Consider the following 25,315-nt stretch of genomic DNA (forward strand, 5'->3'; position numbering starts at 1 on the left):
CTTTCCCTCTCCCTCCCTCTCTCTCTCCCTCTCTCTCTTTCCCTCTCTCTCTCTCTCCCTCTCTCTCTCCTCTCTTTTACCTAGTTCTCATACTCGTGTTCTCCTCCACATTCGTTTGCACTCTTACTCACTCTCTAACATGTTCCCCTAATGATCTCTCTCTACTTCTCTTCTCTCTCTCTCTACCTCCCCCCTCTCTCTCTCCCTCTTCCCCCTCTTGCTTTCCCTCCTTCTCTCTCTCTCTCTCTCTCCCTCCCTCCCTCTCTCTCTCCGATTCTGTGAAATGAACAGAAATAGTTATGCAAATGCATTCCAAGTGAAGTGATTTGATGTTCGCTCCCTCCCTCCATCTTCTCCTTTTCTTTCTATCTACCCCCTCTTTCTCTATCCCTCTTTCTCTCCATCTCTCTCCCTCTTTTTCTATCCCTCTTTCTTTTTCTGTCCATTTACCCTCTCTCTACCCCCCCCCCCTCTCTCTCTCAGACACACCAGGATTGATTAGTTTGTCTTCCATTTTTCTTCAAACTAATTCTGTTCTCATTTTTAAAATCCCTTCCCCCTCCCCCACAATCTCTTAGCCTCAGCTCTCCCTCCATTAAAGAGGAGTGAGTGGAAGTGTGGTTAGATTGTGTGTTGGTGTGTGTGTGTGTGTGTGTGCGTGTGTGTGTGTATTGGAATAAAGAATTTATAATACAGAAATGTCATCCTGAGAAAACTTCAAATCAGCCGATTACTGTAAGTCAAAACACTGGCAATGGTTTCCTGAGGCTTTAATCTTTCAGTCTGGGCAGGGCAATGGACTTTTCCACGCTATCCTCTGTTCCTCTGTGTGTGTGTGTGTGTGTGTGTGTGTGTGTGTGTGTGTGTGTACCTTCCTCTGTTACTTGATTTCATCCTTCCTCTCCCCTTCATCCCTCATTCAGATCCCAGGTGTGTGTCTTTCATCCTCTGTCTCCACCCCCTCTCCTCCTCTCCTCATCCTCCCTTTGCTCCTCCCTCTCCTCTTCTCTCCTCTTCTCTCCTTTCTCTTCTCTCCTCTCCTCTTATCTCTGCTCTCTTCATCTCCTCTTTCCTCTCCTCTCTCCTCTTCTCTTCTCTCTCTCTTCTCTCCTCTCCTCTCTCCTCTTTCTTCTCTTCTCTCCTCTCATCCTCTCTCTTCTCCTCCCTCTCCTCACCTCACTACACTTGTGGTCTGTGCTCTTCCTCTGATCCCGTCTGAGGGAGTTGTAATGTTAGTGGGAATGTGGGATATCAGGAATATTAGTGGGAATGTCAGTGGGAATGTGGGAGCATAGTAAGAATGTCATGGTTGGGTGGTGTGTAGAGGAGGCTCTCATCTGATGTCTGGTTGGATAAGCTGGCTGAGTGTATTGGAAAAACAGGAATGTATATGGGAATGTCCAAGTGTTAAAATAATGGTTGCTGGAATGTTTAGCCTATCTGTAACTTTTAATTATTTATTTTAGATAGACTTCTAGTGTATTGGTTGGGTAACGTATACCTGACAAATAAATTGTTATGTTCTGATCCGCATAGCCTTTCTGTGTTTATGGACAGTATCTGGCCTGCTTTATGTAACAGTGTACCGTAATGTATGGCTAGGATTAGTTATCGCAGCCGTAGAAGCTAATCAACTGAAGTGTATGTTAAAACAGAACTGACTATAGTATGACATAGCGATGGGCAGTTTATCAACTGCGGTCTACACTAAACAGCCTCTAACCCTTAGTACAGTCTAAACCCTCTATAGCTCAGGATTTGGATAAACTGTTTAGCACGCTGGCAAATTTAGCAGTCCAGGTCAGCACTCCAGTTTCTGACCATCTCACAACTAGTAACATGTTGTGCTTTTGGAACCGCCCGAATGAACCGGCAGTATGAGAAAACCAACGTTATTACATTATTCTAGACATCTAGAGTCATGAGTCTAATAGGCAGGTGATGGGAGGCATTCCCATAAGCAGTCTGTATTGTGGGTATCATTAATCATCAGCCTACTATGGATAGCAATATTACATTGAAGTGAAACATTTTCACATTAATCAGAGCCAGATTTAATAGATTGAACAGGAGTTCTGTAATCAATTGTTCGACAGCACACGGAGAGCTTCGCCAAGGTCACGGGTTCGATCCCTGTACGGGCCAAATTTGTTCTTGAATTTCCCCTTGGGGATCAATAAAGTATCTATCTATCGGAATGGTCACTGGTTAGGATGCTCCTATAGGATGGCTGGTGAGATTACAGTAGCTGCATGCTAATGCTGCCCTGCTCCTCTCTAAGGCTCTAATTAGACAGACACTCACTGCTGAAGGGCTGACTCCATGGAGCACACACACACACACACACACACACACACACGTAACAAACACTGGCAATCCTCCACACAATGTTTCATTGTTTCTACTGATCAGGTACACAAATCCATACCAGATCCCAGCGCAGAGTTGATTTGTGCAGCTCTCTGTCTCCTACAGTTCCGCAGCATTTCTACCATCATCTGGCCCAGATCTGGTCTCTGCTGATGTTAGTATCTCCCACAATCCTTTAGTGTTTTCACCTCCACAACCCCAGAACTGAGGAGCGTTCTTGTCTTGGTTTAGAAATGATGACGACATTGTGTCCTTCAGCTGAAAGGACCAGCCTTTGTAGTGTTTGTAGCTGAAGTAGGCGACTGGATAAAAAAGCAAACAGACGATTTGGACCAAAAAAATATTTTCATGTTCAGTGGTGCAATATTAGCACAATCGTGCACAGTATGAAGAATCGAAGAATGAGGATGGTTCAACAGAATTAAAGCAGTTAAACAATAACAGCTTCACTGTTTTTTCAGCTTAGACAGCAAGAGCTACTGCATTATACATAGTTCAGTCAGAACTACTGTATGTCTCTGTGTGAATAATATTCTTGTAACAGCCTTCCCTGATATGTGACATGTTGGATTGTGTAGAAATAGCACCATTATGATCCTTTGAGTAATAATGTAAGTATTTCAAGCTCTTATTTTTTTAGAATTATGCACAGAGCAGACCACATCACCATAGCGACGCAAGAAGGCACTGAGCGTGTCTGTTTTTCCCATGATGCACTGCGGCTGGTTGCGGAATGAGAGAAGGGCACAGGAGTGAGTGCAAGTCTCCACATTTCAGAGAAAACTTTTGCACACCCACACACTGAGCTAATTATAACACCACAGTGGGTTGCATATTGTACTTCTCTCATTAGTTTCTCTGTGTTCTTCATTGTCCCTTCTCTGTGACAAGCCAGGGTGGACAATAGATCACAGAGGCAGCCAGCCGCCGGGGAATGAGGACTAACTGTGGGGTAGGAACAATTAGTATGTGCATGGTGTTTTCTAAAACTCGAAACCAATCTGACGGTTTGTGAATTCAGAGCTACCCGCAGTACACTGAAAAATGATCAACGCTTTCAAGTTTCATGGACGATTTTTATTTAGGAGGAAAGCTAGTCTTAGTAGCATTGTTGCTACACATGATTCAATACCTGATTTTTTTAACGTCTCCCCAGAACTCCACCATCAGAACACACCAAAGTCTCCCCTGGTCTTTAGAGACGAGCTCATGTCGCCAAAGTCTCCCCTGGTCTCTAGAGACAAGCTCATGTTGTCGTTCTCTTCAGACGAGGCTCTCTCTCTCTAGGCCTTTATGGGAACCTACTGATTTCAGATCAGCTGATGTGCCTTGCATCATCTTACATCACTTCTGTTCAGTATCTATTGGGAGATTTTATTGTCTGACTTCAGAGGATGGCTTTCAGCTCTTAGTGATGCAGAAACAGGCCCTGACCAATGGCTGCCTCTCTGGTGTAGTCAGCACCAAATCACCTTCCTGGACATGTTCATCAGCAGTTATAACACAATTATATACACCTGCTATTACACCTCCCATTACACTGTTATTACTCATTCCTACTGGCTGCCCGGCATGTGTGTCTGAGTGTGTGTGTGTGTTTGTGTGTGTGTGTGTGTGTGTGTGTGATTCATCTGACATTTTCTGTTGCTTACTCTGGTCCATTCTCTGTCCTCTCCGATACCCCAGCTTGTTCCCTGTGTGTGTGTGTGTGTGTGTGTGTGTGTGTGTGTGTGTGTGTGTGTGTGTGGATCCCGCTGCCTTTTCTTTCAGTGTTGAATGAATGGCAGCGAGAGGTAGAGAGCAACTCCCACTGTGTGTGTTAAGTGCAGCACTGTGTATATTAAGTGTGTGTGTGTGTGTGTGTGTGTGTGTGTGTGCGCGTGGTGCGTGTGTGTGTGTGCGTGGTGCGTGTGTGTGGGTGTGGGTGTTTGTGTGTATTGTGTGTGTGTGTGTGTGTGTTTGTATGTGTGGTGCGTGTTTGTGGTGCATGTGTGTGTGTGTGTGTGTGTGTGTGTGTGTGTGTGTGTGTGTGTGTGTGTGTCATGCGTGTGTGTGTATGTGCGCGGCGCGTGTGTGTGTGTGTGTGCTCCCCCTCTGACAGGCTGGTCTGCTGGCTAGAGAGGCTGAATGGGAGCTGTAGGTGCCTCTTGTCCCCGGTGTTCAGCTCAGCTACAGTGCGGCAGCCATCTCTTATTGATGTGATTTTTTACAGTGCAGCTCTGAATTATTGAGCCCCAGCCAGGGGAGTGAAGGAGGGGAGAAAGTGGACAGGGCAGATGCTGGCTGGCCTCAGACAGCGCAAAAGCCCAGCTGCTGGTGTAGATGTGAGCCGGGTCTGGAAATGTCGAGGTTGATGTCGAGCAGCTGATGGGTGGATGATGGAAAGTAGGACACTTACTGAATCTCTTACGGTCAGTAAGCACTCGCAAACACAAACAAAAACAAAAGCTCTAGAGAGATGCTTTAGAAATCTGTCAGTCCAGATATCCTAGAATAACTCTCACTAGTATCCACCCACACTGTGGCAGGGTTGGATAATTATATTATGGGCTATCCCATCAAATCATATAACAGATACCCATATTATGGATTCATCTGTATGATCAGTTAAATGTGTAGTAAGTATAAGTATATATACTCTTTTGATCCCGTGAGGGAAATTTGGTTTCTACATTTATCCCAATCCGTGAACTAGTGAAACACACAGTGAGGTGAAGCACACACTAATCCCGGCGCAGTGAGCTGCCTGCAACAACAGCGGCACTTGGGGAGCTTGCTCAAGGGCACTTTAGCCATGCCTACTGGTCGGGGTTCGAACCGGCAACCCTCCGGTTACAAGTCTGAAGCGCTAACCAGTAGGCCACGGCTGCCCAGTAAATGTTCACATCTCTGCAATGCCATAATGTCAGTATACTTAATTGAGTTCAGTTAATAAGTGTGCCAGAGACCAGTGTGAGTAATTGGTGGTGAATTGGTGTTCAGATAAACATTTTGGAGCGAGCATTGTGTGTGTGTGTGTGTATTCAGATGGAGAGAGACTCTCCTTTTACAATGAACATTTTGGAGCGGGCATTGTGTGTGTGTGTGTGTGTGTGTGCATTGAGATAGAGAGAGACACTCCTTTTACAATGAACATTTTGGAGCGGGCATTGTGTGTGTGTGTGTGTGTGTGTGTGTGTGTTTGTGTGTGTGTGTGTGTGTGTGTGTATTGAGATAGAGAGAAACACTCCTTTTACAATGAACATTTTGGAGCGGGCATGGCTATGCTGATGTGTGTGATGTGTGTGTGCTGTCTGTGTGCGAGTGGTTGGATCAGAACTGCTCTTCCCTCCTGTTTGGAAGATGTTTGTACGACACACAAATGTCAGTATGATAGTTAATTATTTGTCTTCAAGCAAACACATATTTAATTGAACGTGGGCTTCTGAGACTTAGCTTCTACCATCTGTTTGTCTATTTTTCTGTCTACACACACTAATATGAAAGTTAACTTGATATTGATTCTGCTTCCTACCAGATGACTATGGCATGAAACACTTACCCAATTGCATTGGGTACTCTGTAATGAAACACTTTAATGATGGGGATCTGTACTTTTCAGGAAGTGAAGTTTCAATTATCTCTGTCTTGCCTTGCTCTCTGTCCCTCCATCTCCTCAATACTACACACACACACTCTCTCTCTCTCTCTCTCTCTCTCTCTCTCTCTCTCTCTCTCTCTCTCTCTCTGTCTGAACTGAGATTCATAGAAGGTCATTTTTACATTTCACACTTTTCTTATAAATGTGTTTCTCTCTCTCTCCCTTTTCTCTCTCTCTCTCCCTTTCTTTCTCTCTCTTTGCATTCCTCCACTGTTCCTGAATCATTCAGTGGAGTGTTATCCATCTCTCTCTCTCTCCATTCTCTTTCTCCACACCTCCTCTTCATCCTGTCTTTTTATAAGCCCGTTTCTGGCCTGCCTGGCGTCCCGCCCTCACAGATTATTCACAGACTTTCCCAGGCTCTGTAATTCACCCAGGAGTCGGAGCCACTGCTGGACTCTTTCATCTGTGAGCCACAGCCTCGCAGAGGGTGAATGTAGCCAACGAGACCCGTAGCTTTGATGAGAAGCCGTCAGGAATGAGATGCAGTCCCTGCACACTGCATACTGCATACTGCATACTGCACACTCCAATCCACTCAGGCTGCTGTACACAGTGCACTGATGAGATGAGATGAGATTAGATGGGAGACTCAGAGATGAGATGGGAGACTCAGAGATGAGATTGGAGACTCAGAGATTAGATGGGAGACTCAAAGATGAGATGAGATGAGATGGAAGACTCAGAGATGAGATGGGAGACAGAGATGAGATGGGAGACTCAGAGATGAGATGGGAGGCCCAGGGATGATGGGAGACTCAGAGATTAGATGAGATGAGATGGAAGACTCAGAGATGAGATGGGAGACTCAGAGATGAGATGGGAGACTGACTGACTTAGAGATGCAGGGCTCAAAAGGACGGAGATTCAGCTCTGCTTTGATCTGCTGACTCGCAAGCAGGATACTTTTATTGGACAACTATGTGTCGTCCAGACATGGAGAGAATTTAAGATCTGGTGGTCTGGTGCTTAAACCACTCTGGAGTGAAGAGAAATAAACAAACAAGCACACACAAACACACTGCAACAATGTATACAACCATGATAGTTCAGTTCACTGCATGTACACACCTCATTTGTCATTGGCCAGAATAGGCTATGGCATCCCTGGTCACATGACAATTAATCTGCAGGGCCCGGACTTAACTTTTGGATGACAGGTGTGATAGTTATGAGAAAGTTTACTCTTGATGTATACAACTGTATTGTGATGGATAGCAAACAAACATTCTCTCCAGGAGATGACTTGTGGTGTAAAGTTTACAGCGTATCGTTCCACTAACCAAACACTAAGGTGACATCAGCTGATGTACTTGACAAATAACGAAATCAAGTGTCAATATTGTCTCGTACAAATCACACCAACAGAACATGTCAGATAGCTGAACGTTCTGTTTGGTGATGGATAGCAAATAAAGATTCGCCCGGACATTACTTGTGGTGTAAAATTTGCAGCTCTCACAAACGGATCACTGATGAAACGTCAGCTGATGTTCTCGACAAATAGCGGGATATAGCTATATCCCTTTGCACAAGCCATGGCAACAGAGCGTGTTCTTTATTTTACTCTTACATCATCAGCACCAGACAGGGCCGAGTGATAACAGATAACTCTCCGAGGGTGTAACAGCGTCTGCCTGCTGTCCAAGCATCTGTGGATGGGAGAGGTCAACAGTAATCTGTTTTCTGGGAAGCCGTCAGGTTGGTTTTTAAACATCAAGGGTGATATAATATTTGATCTGTGCGGATGCCAGGAGGCTACAGATGCTTATTCTGTTCGTTGACCGGCGTTCGTACCAGCACAGCTGAAGCTTACCGCAGGGACAAAAGTTAACAGATGGACTCTGTTTAACTCTATTCACTGGGCCCTCCTAAAAGGAAGCTGAATATGGTGACTGAAACGGAGTGTGTTTTTATGGCTGGTTAAATGAGAACTCCACAGGAGAACTGAATGCAAGGACCCCGATAGAGACATCGAGAGCCAACACCAGCCAAGTGTATTAGTATCGCCGCGTCGTTTGTTTATAACTGTTCTGCTAACTGCAGTCTGTCCGCAGGCTCAGACCTCTTACCTCATTTCATGTCACAAACAAACAGTGATGTTTATGAAATCAAAAAAATGTGGTTTTAATTTAGTTTTATTGCTTTCATCTTTTTAAATAACACATGATCAAGCTACTGTAGTTCCCTTCATTTTGCACCCCCCCCCCCCCCAGGAGCACATAGACCCACCCACACACCCTTCTCCTAATTTTAGATTTTCGAGATTCCCTTCTGATATGAATCTTATTTATCATCATAACCGCAAGGCGGAAAGAAAACGCTCTTTGAAGTTTGACATTTTCCTCAATAGAAATGTCACCCGGCATCAACCGAGTTGGCTGCATTACTGGGTAACGAATGACTTAACTTCGGGAAAGTGAACAGCGTCTGTGGCATTTATAGAAATTAGACGCCCAAGGGGAGTTCTGAAATTGCCATCAGACTCAGATGGAGACAAATAGCATTAGAGGCTGAAGAGGAGTTCAGGGTGGGGGAGTGAGAAAACATTTTAAGGGTAGGTGTGAATATAAGCTGTGGGTTTTATAGGAAATGAAACTCGTTTTCTCACAAGGGTGGCACAACTATATACACAAGGGCTGGAGGTAGCAATGTGGACAAGCTCCTGGTACAAGCTGTGAACACCCCCCCCCCCCCCCCACCACCACCACATACCACACACACACACACGGCTGCCTCATCTGCAATTGGTCGGAATAGGCTCTGGCATGCTTGGTTGCATCACAATTAAGCTGCAGGGCCCAGACTCCCATTCTGTTCCTATTCCACACTCAGCCACCTCCATTCTGAGAACACACAGCCACCTCCATTCTGAGGACACACTCAGCCACCTCCATTCTGAGGACACACTCAGCCACCTCCATTCTGAGGACACACACAGCCACCTCCATTCTGAGGACATTCTGAGGACACACTCAGCCACCTCCATTCTGAGGACACACACAGCCATCTCCATTCTGAAGACACACTCAGCCACCTCCATTCTGAGGTCACACACAGCCACCTTCATTCTGAAGACACACACAGCCACCTCCATTCTGAGGACACACACAGCCACCTCCATTCTGAGGACATTCTGAGGACACACTCAGCCACCTTCATTCTGAGGACACACTCAGCCACCTCCATTCCGATTCTGATTCCGAGGACAGACTCCTCCAGCCACCTCCATTGCCTCAGTTTCCATCTCTTTCTACATGGCTGTGTGTCCCTGTAAACTCAGAGTCTAATCTCACCTCTGTCTCCGTCACAGTACGCCTGCTGTGCCTATATCACCCAGACCTCCTCGCTCATCCCCTTGCATAATAACAGCGCTGTTTTCCTGTGGTCATATCAGGTACTGCAGACTGACACCCGGTTCTGCCCTCTCAGACTGCAGAGGCTGTTCAGGGGACATTTTCATTAAAGGGGTTCTCAAAGATATCTGTGTTAGTCAGAAAGAAGCCTGATCTTAAAGGGACACCAGGCAAGCCTGATGCTTTTTCTCTACGAAACTCCCCCTCGCTCGGTCTGAAGCTCTTTTCCTTTTCTTTGCATCTTCCGTCACAGGTTTTCGCTGGTTCTTCGCCGGCTCTGCCATTATACACACGTTTGCAATCGCTAGCGTTTCGTTAGCCTGCCTCTGTGCTGTGGATGCAGTATGTAAACTGATCCTGCTTCGGTCGGCGGGTACGATACACTGAACTTGCAAGCGGGATATTCTTCCTACATGCAGTAGGGGCGGCAGGAGAGTCTTCATTCATCCTGTAATGAGTCATTTAACCATATACCGACTTACGAAGATGAGTAATTAACACGAAAACGTTGCCTGGTGTCCCTTTAAAGGTAGCATAGATACTCAAGGAACAGATAAAACAGTGTTATGCCTTTGGAACTCTACTTGTGATGTGATCTGGGAAAACCCTTCACATGGTGCAATTTTACCAACTTATGATTCTGATATACTATCCTAGCAACATCCAAGATTTTGGGAGGATGGTATCCAGGATTTTGCTAGGGGACGGTGTCCAGAATGTTGCAAGGATGGTATCAGAATCTTAAGTTGGTGAAATTTCACCAGAGAGGGTTGAAACGGAGCTAAAATCAAGGATTTTTGAGTGTATCATGTGAAGGGTTTTCACATTTTGTTATGAACGGCACAGACTTTTGATGCAAGGAGGGAAGGATGGATAGATTAAAGATTTTTTAGATTGAAGAGTGTTTGCTTTGGATGTCTACGAAGATGAAGTCTTCTGAATGCTGCGGTTGCATAATGTTAATGAATTAACCATAATGTTAAATGTTAATGGATTAATTAATGATAATGTTGGTAACTGAACACATAACTCTAAAATAAAAGTTTATAAATGATTGCAGGAGGATGGTAAGGTTGTTGACGGCAGTCTCCTGGGCGATGCCAACGGGATGGAGCCGGTGCCGGGCCGACAGAAGAACTCTGGGAAATGGCAGCGGCCCCGCTTCACCCGCAAAGCCCTGATGAGGTGCTGCTTAGTGAAATGGATCCTGTCTACAACCACGCCACAGGGACAAGGTAAGCAGGGGCAGGGATGGGTGTGTGGGAGTGAGTGTGTGTGTGTGTGTGTGTGTGTGTGTGAGAGGGGATTCCCATCACAGCTGCTTGGATAGGGTGAGTGGGAGCAGGGATGGTGTGTGTGTATGTGTGTGTGTGTGTGTGTATGTGTGTGTGTGTGTGTGTGTGTGTGTGTGTGTGTGTGTGTGTGTGTGTGTGTGTGTGCGTGAGGGGGTCCCCCTCAAAGCTGCATGGACAAGGTGAGTGGGGTGCTGGGGATGATGAGGGTGTGGAGGTGGCTGTTGGATGGGTGACTCTACATCACAATCGGCTTAAGAACGATGGCGACAAAAGATATGTTACTGAGGTGACCTTAGCAAGACCATGATATGTTACTGAGGTGACCTTAGCAAGACCATGATATATTATTGAGGTGACCTTAGCAAGACCATGATATGTTACTGAGGTGACCTACGCAAGACCTTGTGAACGTCCTTGTGAGCAGAAAGATCACACTGATATTGTGTGAAGAAAGATCACACTGAGATAGTGTATGTGTGTGTGTGTGTGTATGTGTGTGTGTGTGTATGTGTGTGTGTGTGTGTGTGTGTGTGTGTGTGTGTGTGTGTGTGTGTGTGTGTGTGTGTGTGTGTGCGTGTGTGTACGTAGATATTATCTATCCACTGAGTTTGCTACTCTTTTATTTGTCTACTGTGACGTGTGAGCTTTTAAAGAAATATACTCAGCCGACACGCAAACAGAGCTTCACACAACTCATCCAGGTCCACACTCTGACTGCGGATGACCGTGAAATCTGAAAATGGCGCCTTGCCCCGGGATTACCTCCTACAGAGGGACTCAGCCGCCGCCGCCTCGTCTGTGCCGGACCTGGGCCAGTCTGGAGCCAGAGCCAGCTGTTATGTAGGCAGAGCTTTTAAGAGCGTGAACCCTGAGCCCTCCTCCTAAATAAATAAAGCCGTGTCTTCCAACCCCCTCAATCTCCCCCCCCACTCATCCCACGCAGGATTAGTCAGAGGGATGGCAGGCTGGCAGATGGGCAGGCGAGGTTTCCCCTCTCAGAGTTGCTGGCAGCATGCTGGTTGATTAAGACATCTGGACTGTGGAGTGTGTGTGTGTGTGTGTGTGTGTGTGTGTGTGTGTGTGTGTGTGTGTGTGGACCGTGGACTGTGCTTCCCTGGCTGCCCTGTGTGGTGCATGGGATGAACTCGCCTCTCTCCGGCTGAAGTTTGTACTGTGTTTTAGACTCAGCATGTATGTATGTATGTACTGTATTTATGTATTTATGTATTTATTTATTTACCTATTTATCTATTTATCTATTTATCTACCTATTTATTTTTAGTTTGTTTATGCATTTATCAATGTGTTTAGCTAAAGCTTTTACCCAAAGCAACTTATACCAATTGCATGGTACAACCTGCGGCTGCTGCAGGCTAGACACACTTCTCTCCTCTCAGTGGCTGGAGTGTGTGGAGTGTATTAGGCTCTGGAGGTGCGTGAGCTTTAGAGATGCAGCGTGATGGATTACCCACGATGCCGAGAGCAGAGCTCCGCTCCATTAGCTCCAGAGAGAGCCATGCTGGACCAGGTATGAGGAAGGGGATTGTTCTGTCCGAGGCCCAGAAGGTGCGCGTAATGGAGCGCGTAAAGTCCAATCCAGTAGGTCCAGTCAGCGAGGGGAACCTCCGGGGTCTCTATTAGCCTATTAGTAGGAGGGAGCTGCTCAGACTGCAATTAGAGACTTAATCAGACTGCAAAGGCAAAGGCTTTTATGGACTATCTCCAACTGGGACTCATTCTCTCTCTCTCTCTCTCTCTCTCTCTCTCTCTCTCTCTCTCTCTCTCTCTCTTTCTCTCTCTCTCTCTCTCTTTCTCTCTCTCTCTGTGAGAGTGTATGTGTGTGTATGTGTGTGTTTGTGTGTGAGTGAGTGTGTATGAGTCAGAGTGTGTGTGTGTGTGTGTGCACATATATTTATCTCTCTCCTACCCCTCCTCCATCATGATTTTGTTGCTGACCTCAGCAGTCTTATTTCCTCCTGCGTGAGACGGGGATGTAATGACCAGTCCTGTAACCGTGATACGCTCGACTCTCCTCCCCTCATCGATTGGTTGCCTGGTCACCTAGGCCACACGCCCCTCAGACCGTACTGTATCTCTGCCTCGACCAACGGACACAGCACGGTCAGCAGGAAGTGTCCGAGCTCACTGGGCCATCTCTGATACTGAGAGAAGAAACTACAAGATGGGGGGGGGGGCAGTGAAACCATGGAAATGAGATAGCAGCATTAATGCACCGTTCTTCATCAGCTGAACTTAAAGACCTCCCATTTCATCATAATGTCAATGCTGTTTCCTCACTGGATTCCCCCATCTATCTATCTATCTATCTATCTATCTATCTATCTATCTATCCATCCATCCACCCACCCACCCACCCACCCATCTATCTATCTATCTATCTATCTATCTATCTATCTATCTATCTATCTATCTATCTATCTATCTATCTATCTATCTATCTATTCCTTTTCATTTAGCAACACTTGGAGGTAGTCTAAAGAGTTATTATCAGAGACTAGCAGAGAAAGACCAATGACTGACTCTCCACTTGCTGCCTCTGACCTTGTCCGTCACTGTGGAGTGGTGCCACAGTGGTGTACAGTACGTTTCTATAGGTTCCCCATTGAAATAGGCCCCTCTGTGCCCTCTGCTGGACCAAGCGTATATTGCATATTGTTCTCATTCTCCATTATCCATCCTACAATGGCTCCCTCTAGTGGTGGAAAGAATGCATTGTTAGTTTTTGAGGTCAGACTTTTTGAGTGTCAGGCACTTGTTTGTTGTTTTTATTTTTAGACTGGTGTGTTTAGGAGAACACACTCTGGATTATTCCCCTACTCTCTGTTCCTGTGTCTTCCACGTGAGTGCAATGAGATGTCAAAGACTTGTGATGCCGCCCTTTGAGTTTTGACTCTCAGGAAAATATTTAAATGATGTCCGATGATAGCTTGTCATTTAGCTTGTCATTTGGGGGGGTTGTCCAGCTATTACAGATTGACTGAAATACAATTGTTTCATAAAGCATAAATGTGTTTCCTGTTCATGAAAACAGGTTATTTTGGAAGACTGTGGATGACTAGTCTTACGGAAGTTGTGGAGGACTAAAGTTTAAAATATATTTATATGTAGACCGTGAAATAGGTCTATATTGTGGGAAGAGAGGAGAAGAAAGGAAGCACTGACACCAATGGCGTCTGCATCTCTTGTTTATTTTTTTCATCTTTCATAATGTAATAGATCTAGTTGTGATGTGATATCAGCCTCTGATGTGTTGCCTGGTTGTGTGTGTTGGTGTTGTGATGTCTGGTTGTGTGTGTTGGTGTTGTGATGTCTGGTTGTGTGTGTTGGTGTTGTTGTGATGTTGTTGTGTTGACTGTGGTCTAGCTCACTGAATGACGATCTGAGGTACAAAGGCACTGTGGTCCTCTGAGAGGAGGCATCCCGTCTCTGTGACAACCAAACCATCCTCCACCCAGCCCTCAGTGACACACTGGGGGTCACGCTGAAACTTTAGAAGCTCCTCTTTCACTCGTCACCCCCTCTCTCTCCCTCTCTCCAGCCTTTTCTCCTCTCTCTCCCTCCCTCTCTCTCTCCCTCTATCCAGCCTTTTCTCCTTTCTGTCCCTCACTGTCCCTTTCTCTCTATCTCTCTCTCCCTCCCTCTCTCTCTCTTCAGCCTTTTCTCCTCTCTGTCCCTCACTCTGACCATCGTCCTCTCGTCCGCTCTGCCTTCCTCTATTTCTGTGTTACAAACACACACACATGCACACACACGCAGACATACACACATGCACACACACACACTGATGTGTAGCTCCACGCCTCTGTTCTTTCCTCACACACCCTCCCAAGCAGGGGGCCTGAAGGAGGAGCAGTGAAGAGGAGTAAGAGGAGCAGAAAGAGGAGGAAGAGGAGCAGAAAGAGGAGAGGACAGAGATCTCACAGTCACACTTCACGGGAGTTCTGTAGGGGATGTAAGCACCTTTGGGAAGTAATAAGTTCTTGCACTGAGCAGATCACCAGTTTCCCGCTGGACCGGTCAGCCTCTGATGGACTTTCCTTCGGTTCTCTTGACATATTGGAGAAGCGCTGGACTGGTTTCATGATAGCTGCTTCTGCCGGACTTTCCTTCGGTTCTCTTGACGTATTGGAGAAGCACCGGATTGGTTTCATGATAGCTGAAGCCGTGAGTGGCATCAGAGCTCTGAGGGAGAGGTGTGGGTCTCCACCCAGCGTAGTCACGCCAGTCACAGCACACGTGCGCGTAGAGACTCACTCCTCTGGAGCTGATCATCTCGGCTTCACTGATTCTCTGGCTGTTCAGACGCACAGCAGAAGCGAGCAGCGACACTCTGCTCTGACGACGGGCTCACTAAGACTTTTCTTCTGGGTTCTTGAGGAATTCCTGGGTTCTTGAGGAATTCCTGGGTTCTTGAGGAATTCCTGCTCGCCGTTCCGTCTTCCACAGCTTTTTTGTCTCCGGTTTTGCTTTTGAAACTTCACTTGCTTTTGAGCAGAGGTCCAGTCCAGTGGAAGGTCGTTGGGAGAGGTCGAAGGTGAAAGGTCAGGATGAACGAGTGCCGGACAGAGTGTCAGAGGGAGTTGGAGAAAGTTCTGCGTTGGTTTTTCGGGCTCTTTACCGGCACATTCTCTCCAGGTACAGACAGAAAGACAGATGACTCTTCCTCCCCATCTCTCTCTCTCTCTCTCTCTCTCTCTCACTCTCTCTCTCTGTCAATGCTCTCCTTTATCTATCCATTTTCGTCTGTTTTGTCCTGGCGATTGTTGCTATCTCTGTCTCTCTGTCGATGCCTGTCTCTGATATCTCGATTTGTATTTCTACGGATCTGTCATCATTGGATTTCCTTCTCTTTCTCTGTGTCTGTCCATCATTGTGTCCGTGATATTCACCACTCTGTCTGTCATGCCCTTGTTTTGTCTCGTTCACCTTCCTACAATTTGTTTTCCCTATACGTTTCTTATCCGCAAGCTTTTATTTAAGTTAGTGTCATTTTCTGTGTCATTTTTCATCATAGTCTTGTTTTATCTAAGTCTCTTATAGTTTTACCATTAAAACTTAATGTGCAAATGGCTAAGCTGCAATTCTAAATAAATGACAGTAATCTGCTCTTTGGGAAAGCCTGGATGCACTCCTGTAACTTGATATTTGAGAAACCAATGGATTCTAAGTCTTCTCTCTTATAAGTTAGAGTTAATCTCTCTTTCTTTAAAGAGGTGTGTGTGTGTGTCTGTGTGTGTCTGTGTGAGAATTTGCTACTATGATGTGCACAAATGACTAAATGTTGTGGAGGTTGAACTAATAGTTATGAGAATTTTCATTCTGATCTGCAAAAAGCACCAAAGCGACTGAGAAAAACTGTAAGCGTAAGGGGTTATGTTCTGAAAGGTTCTATATGTTCTGGAAGGTTCTATGTGTTCTTTGTGTTCTTGTGTAGTGACTTTCATGACTTTTCAACTGTGCCTATCAAAGAGGAACATGACTCTGTGCTAACAGCGCTACAGCTAGCCAGATCAGAGCCAGATCAGAGCCAGATCAGAGCCAGATCCACTCCATAAGAATACCATAGGAAGCCAGTATATGAGCAGTGCTTGCAGTGGTGCTCAGCTCTTGGGTTCAGGGCCAGGGTGGTACACTATTTGTGTTATTTTGGCCATTTCCTGTGCTCTCCCTGCTGGGTCTGTTTTACATGGAGCATCGATCAAATGTAAACCAATCCCACATCTCCCAATCCCAGCATCGCCGCTCTGCTGGAGAACTGTGAGGAGCAGTGGCTGGTCAGTTTGTGTGTGTGTGTGTGTGTGTGTGTGTGTGTGTGTGTGTGTGTGTGTGTGTGTGTGTGTGTGTGTGTGTGTGTGTGTGTGTGTGTGTGTGTGTGTCTGTGTGTGTGTATACATGTGTGCATGTGTCTGAATCCTCTTCAGTCATGTCTGTGCGAACCAATATACTTTATAAACTGTACAGTCATTGGCGTGAACATACACACAAAAACCACAGCTGTGTGTGTGTATGTGTGTGTGTGTGTGTGTATGTGTGGTGTGTGTGTGTGTGTGTGTTGTCATAACCTACTGGGTCTTCCTAGTTTCTCAAATAGGTCACAAAAGAATCTGCCATCATTGTCAAAGTTTCAAATAATTTTGCACAAGAATGCAATGAACATTTAAGATGTTTAGAGGTGTTATTACAGTAAGAACTTATAGTTTTGTCTGCTATATAAGAAACCAAGTCATTAAGGCTTTAAATCTCAGAATCTCTCTCTCTCCCTCCCTTCCTCTCTCTCTCTCTCTCTCTCTCTCTCTCTCTCTATATATATATATATATATATATATATATCACTCCCTCCCTCTCTTTCTCCCTCCCTTCCTCTCTCCCTCTCTTTCTCTCTTTCTCCCTCTCCCTCTCTCTCCCTCTCTCTCTCTCTCTCTCTCTCTCTCTCTCTCTGTGCTGTAACTGTCCCTTGGCTGGTGTTTGCTAGACATCTCATCTGAAGGGCTATTATATTAGGGCTATTACTGTATATTAGGGCTATTAGGGTTAGCTGAGGCACAAGTGGCTGCGCTGTCCATACCACCTCTGGGCCACAGGTGGTCACACGGACTCAGGTTCCAATCCGACCTGCAGTCATTTCCTAATCCCACTCCATCTCTCTCTCCCATTTGCTTCCTGTCACTCTTTGCAAAACGTCCAAAAGATATACTTTAAGAAGGGTTCTTATAGTCTCCGAATCGGCTTCATCTACCTCAGAATGTGTTTTGCTTCAGACATGTATAAGTGCGTTGTTAGAGGGGATGCATCCCCTCTATTGAAATCCGGAGACTTCTTATTACAGTGCATGAAAATGCACTGTACTGTTCTTCCTAGGCTTCTTATTCTTCTTCTTCTAACGCAATTGATGCAGCTTCAACCGCTTAACGTAGAAACTTCATTCAAACTGTGTTACGTAGATCTTACTTAGGACATCTGTGGAATGTATTTTTTTTAACTTTGTAACTTTTATACTTTTTAAACTATTAATTAAAAACTGTTCAAAAGGTCCCCATAGACTTAACATGGGCTGATGACATCACAATAGAGAGCCAAAGTCACGCCCTTCTACTTCCGGTCCATGGGACCTATCTTTCAAAAAAATATGAACGGGAGTTAATGGAGAGATAACAATTATTTTTTGGTCCAGTTTGAATTGTGCCACGAACTTCACATATGATGTGTGTGAATTTAAAAGATAATTTTTCACGTCAAGAAAGTACTGTTGTTCGATCAAAAGTTATGTTGGTTTTGTGCGAATCCGCTCAGTGGACTACATCTCTCGTCTCGAACAATGTACGTCACCAACGTAATGAAACGATAAGATTAGCTGTTATGCTAGTTAACGGTTGCATCTTGCTGCCTGCTATGTCACTTAACAGTATCTAATGTACGTATGGACGAATACAACTTACCTGATGTGTTTAATCCTCTGACTCATGGTATTTTCATCGGCAAGGAAAGCCCAATTAAGACCTGTTGCTGGTATGCTTGTACAATCTAGTGTGGCTGTGAATGAGCTAACATCACTAGCGCGACTTATGGGTTTGTAGTCGTTGGAATTACGATCTTTCACAATATTGTAATTCAATAGTTACGAAACAAACTGCAAATGTCTTTACATGAAAATGTTTCTTTAAAATTGACAAACATCATATGGGTAATTCAAGGCACAAGTCAACCGGGACCAGAAAATAATTTATTTTTCGCCATAGACTGGCGTTCAAAATTTTTGAAAGATAGGTCCCATGGAGGCAAACGGTAGGGGCGGGACTTCGGCTCTCTATAGAGCCGTTAAGCAATTAGAATCCTATGCCAGGTGGTCAGGCCACCTGGATCAACTGCCAGTCTCAGGCTTTAAGCATACAAACTGGCTCTATTAAGACTACACACCCTGTTCAACTGCTTCCTCTGCCAAAAACTGTTTCAAAATAAAAGTCCTCACTACAATATTTCACTGTTAAACAATTTTACCCTTTAAACTACTGAACTTTTTAACTGTTCAGCCTTTGTAACTGTTACTTGTCATCAACTATAACTCCTACCCACTGTAGCTTGTTAGCATGGTTAGCATAGTTAGCATGTTATCATTGCTAGCATTGTTAACATTTTTAGTAAAACTGCTAAAAATGATTAGCTAAGTTAGCTAAGTAACATGGTTAGCATAGTTAACATGTTAGCATAGTTAGCATTGTTAGCATAACTGCTAAAAATGAATAGCTAAGTTAGCTAAGTCATATGGTTAGCATGTTATCATTCTTAGTATTAGCTAACTTAGCTATTCATCTTGCAAGGCTTTACTGTCCTATCCGTTTTTCATTTTTGAGAAGTTTATACTTCTTGAGATATTTGTAATTAAAAGTGTATTTTTCCCTCATAGACTTGAATGGGGGCTGTGATGTCATAATAGAGCCAGCTGCGCTCGTTAAGTAGTTCTCAGAGCAGTTCCCAGGCTAATCAGAGCACTGGCACAGGTGTCACCTGTGAGAAATCCAACTGTCTCAGCTTCTAAGCATACAATCTAGCTCTACCTGAACTACACATCCTGTTAAAGTGTTTCCTGTGTGTCAAAATAAAAGTCTCATGCATTCAGCATTATATCTCCAGAACGGCTTGACGTACATGCTTCAAATTTGGTACGAGTGTTTTTATGGACTCAAAGGTGAAGTGCTCAACAGCCCCACCAACACCCCAGCAGATTGCATCCCCTCGTGTAATTCCTCGGAATTGCATTTCTAGTTTGCTATATGGCTTAATAGGCGTGTCTGTGTTAAGTCCTGCATCAGTGCGTTGTTTGGGCATGTCTGTGTTAAGTCCTGCATCAGTGTGTTGTTTGGGCGTGTCTGGCTATTGTATAAGTGCGTTGTTTGCTACATAGCTGTATAGGTGTGACTATGTTAAGTCCTGCATCAGTGCGTTGTTTGGGCGTGTCTGGCTATTGTTATTTGTGCATGCCTGTGTTAAGTCCTGCATCAGTGCGTTGTCTGTGTTAAGTCCTGCATCAGTGCGTTGTCTGTGTTAAGTCCTGCATCAGTGCGTTGTTTGGGCACGTCTGTGTTAAGTCCTGCATCAGTGCGTTGTTTGGGCATGTCTGGATTCTGTTATAGAGAAGGACCAGCTCAGTCCCTGTCCTCCTGTATCTATCCACTTTCTCCAGCACCTCCTTATGCTCCAATTCTGTCACTCTCTTAAACACTGCCATGGAGGGGAATGTGTGTGTGTGTGTGTGTGTGTGTACATTTATGTTGTGCTGAAACAGGAAGATGAATGTGGCTGCAGCTTCAGTGAATCTCCTCTGGGGCCATATCGTGTAGTGTAGTGTTGCACTCTAATGGAGCGTCTTTGATGAAGACTACCCAGGGTCTGCATCGCATCGTGTGTGTGTGTGTGTTTGCATGTGTGTGTGTATGTGTGTGTGTGTGTGTGTGTGTGTGTGTGTGTGTGTGTGTGTGTGTGTGTTTGCCCCACTGAAACAGTGAAAGTGACGCAGATCAGGGAATTTACAGAGCTTCCATTTTATTAAAGTTCTAGAACTTCCATTGTATTAAAGTTCTAGAACATCCATTGTATTAGGCGGGGATCAGACTTGAAATAACGAAGTGGTAGCAGTAAGTGTAACACGACGCTCAGACCATAATAAGTTCTATCTCGTTCCTAAGTAACACAAACGGTTTGCCCAAACTGACAATTGAATACGCTCGCGTTGCGCATTGAAAGTTGAACCAAGTTCAACGCTCAGCTTGTTCAACGCTCGCGCTGCAACCATAGGCAACCATCCGCTGCCGAACCATAGAGAACAATAGGAAACCTGCCGCTTGCCGCTGGTCAGTGTGATCCCCACCTTAGACTTCCTGTGGACAGCTAATGAACACACAGAACAGAGTCAAGCAGAGAGGGACTGGTTAATAGTGTTAATAAAACACCCCAGTCTTACTGACCCCTATCATATCACACCCTACATGATAGCACACACACACACACACACACACACACACACACACACACACACACACACACACACACACACACACACACACACACACACACACATACACACACACACACACACACACACATACACACACACACACACACACACAAACACACACACACACACACACTAATTTATATCTGAATAAGCCCAAGTTGCCCCTCCCCTGCAATAACCTGCCATGCCTTTATCCAAAGCCACTACTACCCTAAAATAACCCCTTCTGACATTCAGAGAGGAGGAAAGGGGAGATGTAGAGCCAAATAAATCATCTCCATCCCACAGGGTAATAAGACTAAGGTTGGATGGCGTGGGAGTGCTCTGATAGATCTTCATGATATGAGAAAAGAATGAAACACTTCTGTCTTTTAAATATAAATATTCAAGCCTTGAATGATATTGCAGTGAAATGCGTGAGTGATTATCATGTCAAGAGGTCGTCTGGAGGGGAGAGGAGCATGTCAGAGATGAGAGAGTGACTGAGAGAGAGAGAGAGAGACTGACAGAGAGAGAGTGACTAAGAGAGAGAGAGTCTGACTGAGAGATTTGACGAATCCCTCAGTGACCTGCAGGAGTACTAAAGGTTTATTTTAAACCCAGGAGCAGAGAGAACACTCGCACTGATAACATAGGCTTAGGCTGTGCACGGAGAACGTTTCAATGATGATGTCTTAAGTTTCAGTCTCTTTTAGGAATAAAAGTTAAACTTATTTCCCTACCCAATTTCCTTTTTTAAACTTGCCACTGAGATGACGTAGCTATGACATATTACAGTGAATTAGCCTACAGTCAGTTGAAGTTCTTGTTACTCAATTTGTGCTGATAGTGTGAAATAGGATATTTATGTCACGTGTAAATGTAAAGTCAGCGTTTAACAGTGTTTTGTCTTTAATAGTTTCAGTTACATGATGATTCTACTTATGTTACATCAGGCTTATGTTACACCTCAGCAAGCTTAGGTTTTATTGTATGATGTGTGAAGTGTTGAACTGTGGCTCCCCCTAGTGTTTAAATGAAGCGGTGGTTACCTGTACCTGTACTTCATGACAATTAAACCAACACTATCCTAACAGCTGGGAATCTAGTGATAGCTGTAAGTACTGAATCTCTGCTTTTAGAGTGGGAAATAATTCATGTGAGCCGCTGTAGCAAGGAAAACATTCTGTTCACGTTTAAACAGTGTGCTGATATTGAGGTATCGTCAGGGATGTAGTGGAGGCTAAACGCAAGTAAGACAGTTTATCCACCTCTGACATTTCAGAAATAGAGTTTACCCACCACTTATTAGAGTTTATCCACCTCTCAAAAGAGTTTATTCACTTTTAACATTCAAAAACCACACTGTATTATCCAATATTATCCTATATTCCCAATATGTACACTCATCAACACTCTAGGAACCATTTAATACCACTGGTATTGTTATAAACATTGTACAATAACCTCCACCATCATCAAACATGTTCTGAATGCCTTTCTTAGAAATCCGATACTGCATGGCGCAGTCCACCTCACCGAGATCGCAGAATTCATAGTTCACCCACCTCTTATTTTACCACTACATCCCTGGATATGGTTCTCTGGTCAGATCAGTCCTGTCCTTGACTTCCTCATATAGACCTCTTTGTTTCACTCCTCTCTCCCTCCAGCAATGAACTCCCCTGACCAATCACGTTATCAGACATATTGTACACTTCCCAGAAGGAGTGGTACAGTAGGTGCTGTTGTAATGTGGATGTGTTTAAGAATTATGGTAATAAACCTATTTCTGATTAAAACTCTGATGGTCAGTGGCAGGTTCAGGTGCATGCCAGGATGGGGTTGGGTTGGTATTGAGATTTGTATTTGCTCATTTTATTTGTTAGGGACCATGAACAATTTTAAACATAAATGTTATATTTTTGATTCATTGTACCAGAGTTATAGCCTTAGGTTAATCGACATAGCTAGTCCTCTGGCAGGGCACAGTTAGACATCCAGTAGAGACAACAGACAACGTTCGTGAAACAGCAGACAGACAAATTGCAAACAGCAATATATCACACATGCACACACACGCATGCACACACACACACACGCACACACACACACACGCACACACACACACACAGACACACAGACACACAGACACACACACACACACACACACACACACACACATTGTCAGCAGCACCATGAGAAATAAATAATGATTGAGAAATAAAAGTAAGGACAAGCAAACTATTTAGGTCAGTGGTTGCAGAGTTGAGTGGTGTTTAACTGACTTTTATAAGTTCAGATTTAAAGCTACTAATAGAAGCACAGCTCTTTATGTCATCTGGTAAAGCCTTTCTCTGTGTGTTGTCTTTCCCTGAGAAAACTGGCTGCCCAAAGCTTGTGTATAATGAAAGGTACAGAGCCTGCTGTGGGATGTCTGGTGCTGAAAGAACGCTTCAATTCATTACTTCCCTGCAGTACCATCTGTGAACACCAGGGGGCCCCCACTGCTGCTGGGTCCAGCTGTTTGAAAAGGGCTTGTGTCTCCACATTAGGTCTTCTCAGTCTCTCATCTGACAGTTACTCATCTGCTGATGGGAGGACAGCATTCCTCAGAGGAAGTCACCTGTAACTGCGCACTAACGTCTTTCACTTCTGGAATGTAGGGCTGTTCTCACCAATCAGAACATGTAAATGCATTAATGTTATTGATTTAGGCTTATGGGTTGGGGAGAGAGTAAAAGAGAGAGGCAGTTAGGAAAAGAGAGAGGGAGGGAGGGAGGGAGGAAAAGAGAGACAGAGAGACAGAGAGAAAGAGGGGTGTACACGTTTCATGGTAAAGGTCACGTTTTCCGTGAAGTCTTTTGATGTCACAGATACTTTGGTGTGTTGTTTGAATTTCGCTGTGCACCAAAGAGACTAAGCAATATGGCCTTTCTTTTAGGCACACGTGCACAAACACACACACACACACACACACACACACACACACACACACACACACACACACACACAAACACACACACGCATAGTACGCATAAACACACACACACACACTTGACTGATCTATCCTTGTCCTCGTTTTCTCTATACTTCTGCATGGGACCTGGTGATATCGCACCCTCAGGCTCATCAGTAGCTGACCGACTCTACAGACAGACAGCCGCACAGGCAGGGCTTCTGTTGGTTGACCACACTTAACTTAGGTGACTGGATGGATCACTGTGGCTGTTTTTGGACTGACAGCTGGAGTTGGATATTTGTGTTTGTGTGTGCGCGTGTGTTTGTGTGATTGTGTGTGTTTGTGTGATTTTCGCTTCATTGGCTGTGGCTGTGACTGGATTGCCAGTTGGAGTTAGTTAATTGTGTGAGTGCGTGTGTGTGTGTGTGTGTGTGTTTGTACTGACTAAGTGGTAACTGTAGGAGTGCTCCTGTTGGATTAACTGCAGTAGTTTGAACTGAAGGATTTTGATTGACACGGGTGAGTGGTGTTCTTGTTGGAGCTCATCCTTGCTGCTTGACAGGTATAGTTGACTGGAATGTTTGTTCTGATTAAGTGACTGGTAATATGCTAATATATAGTTTGACTACTATAGTTGTTTAAGTGCATCTGATGGAATGGGATGTGTGTGTGTCTTTATTTATCATTGGTTGTTAACTGCAGTTGGATTGATTCCCCCAACACAGGTGCGGTTGCTGTGACTGTGTGTGTGTGTGTGTGTGTGTTTCCATTCTAGTTTTACTTGTGTGTGTGTGTGTGTGTGTTGAGTGAGGGACATGGGTAGTGTTATCGCCACTCTGTCTTTTGAGGCGCGGCGACGTTTCTCACGACCAAGTTTCCTGGCGGACTGTCGCCACACCACCGCACGATACCACCGGTCAGGTATGCCAGAAATACACTACACGCTCTCTCTCTCTCACACACACACACACACACACACACATGCTCACATACATGCACAGTCTCTATCAACTTCAGAAAACCACTCACTCAAACACACACACTCAAATCCCATTTATTCCTGGATCAAATCACTCACCCTCTAACACTCAGAATGCCCTCACTCACACACACACTCAAATCACTCACATTCATGGACACACACAGGCTATCTCTCTCTATTCCTTTCTCTCTCTGTCTCGCTCCCTCTCTCTCTCTCTTTCTCTCTCTCTCTTTTTCTTTCTCACTCTCTCTCATGTCAGCCTTCTGCTGTATGGTAGCAGCTCTCTGACTTACAACACTGATGGACTTGGAGTTAATGATGTGGTTAGGACAGAGACATACAGAGACACAAATGCACACACACACACACACACACACACACACACACACACACACACACACACATACACACACACACACACACACACACACACCACATACTCACTCACACACACACACACACACACACACACACACACACACACACACACACACACCACATACTTACTCACAGAGGGAGACATACAGATACACAAATGCACAAACAAACACACACACACACACAGAGAGCCACACACATGCTTGGCCATATGATGAGGGATGGATTACTGCAGATTAATTAATTTAGTGAACTGTCTTTATGGTTTGGTGTGCTGTCTGTGTGTGTGTGTGTGTGTGTGTGTGTGTGTGCTGTCTGTGTGC

General features: G+C 44.8%; 1 protein-coding gene across 1 annotated transcript in view; it reads left to right on the forward strand.

Moving 5' to 3' along the window:
• kcnip3a (Kv channel interacting protein 3a, calsenilin) overlaps window positions 1-25,315 on the forward strand; it is a 74,015-nt gene that overhangs the window by 19,104 nt on the left and 29,596 nt on the right. Inside the window, exon 2 of the mRNA XM_076270486.1 lies at window positions 10,427-10,601. Within this exon, the coding sequence (XP_076126601.1) occupies window positions 10,427-10,601 (175 nt within the window). The remainder of the gene's footprint in view (window positions 1-10,426; window positions 10,602-25,315) is intronic.

The sequence above is a fragment of the Alosa pseudoharengus genome, unplaced genomic scaffold, assembly GCF_046254945.1.
Source record: "Alosa pseudoharengus isolate Yale_2024_CS ecotype anadromous, Long Island Sound unplaced genomic scaffold, YU_APseudo_1.1 YU_APseudo_1.1_scf_6, whole genome shotgun sequence".
NCBI classification, from domain to species: Eukaryota; Metazoa; Chordata; class Actinopteri; order Clupeiformes; family Clupeidae; genus Alosa; species Alosa pseudoharengus.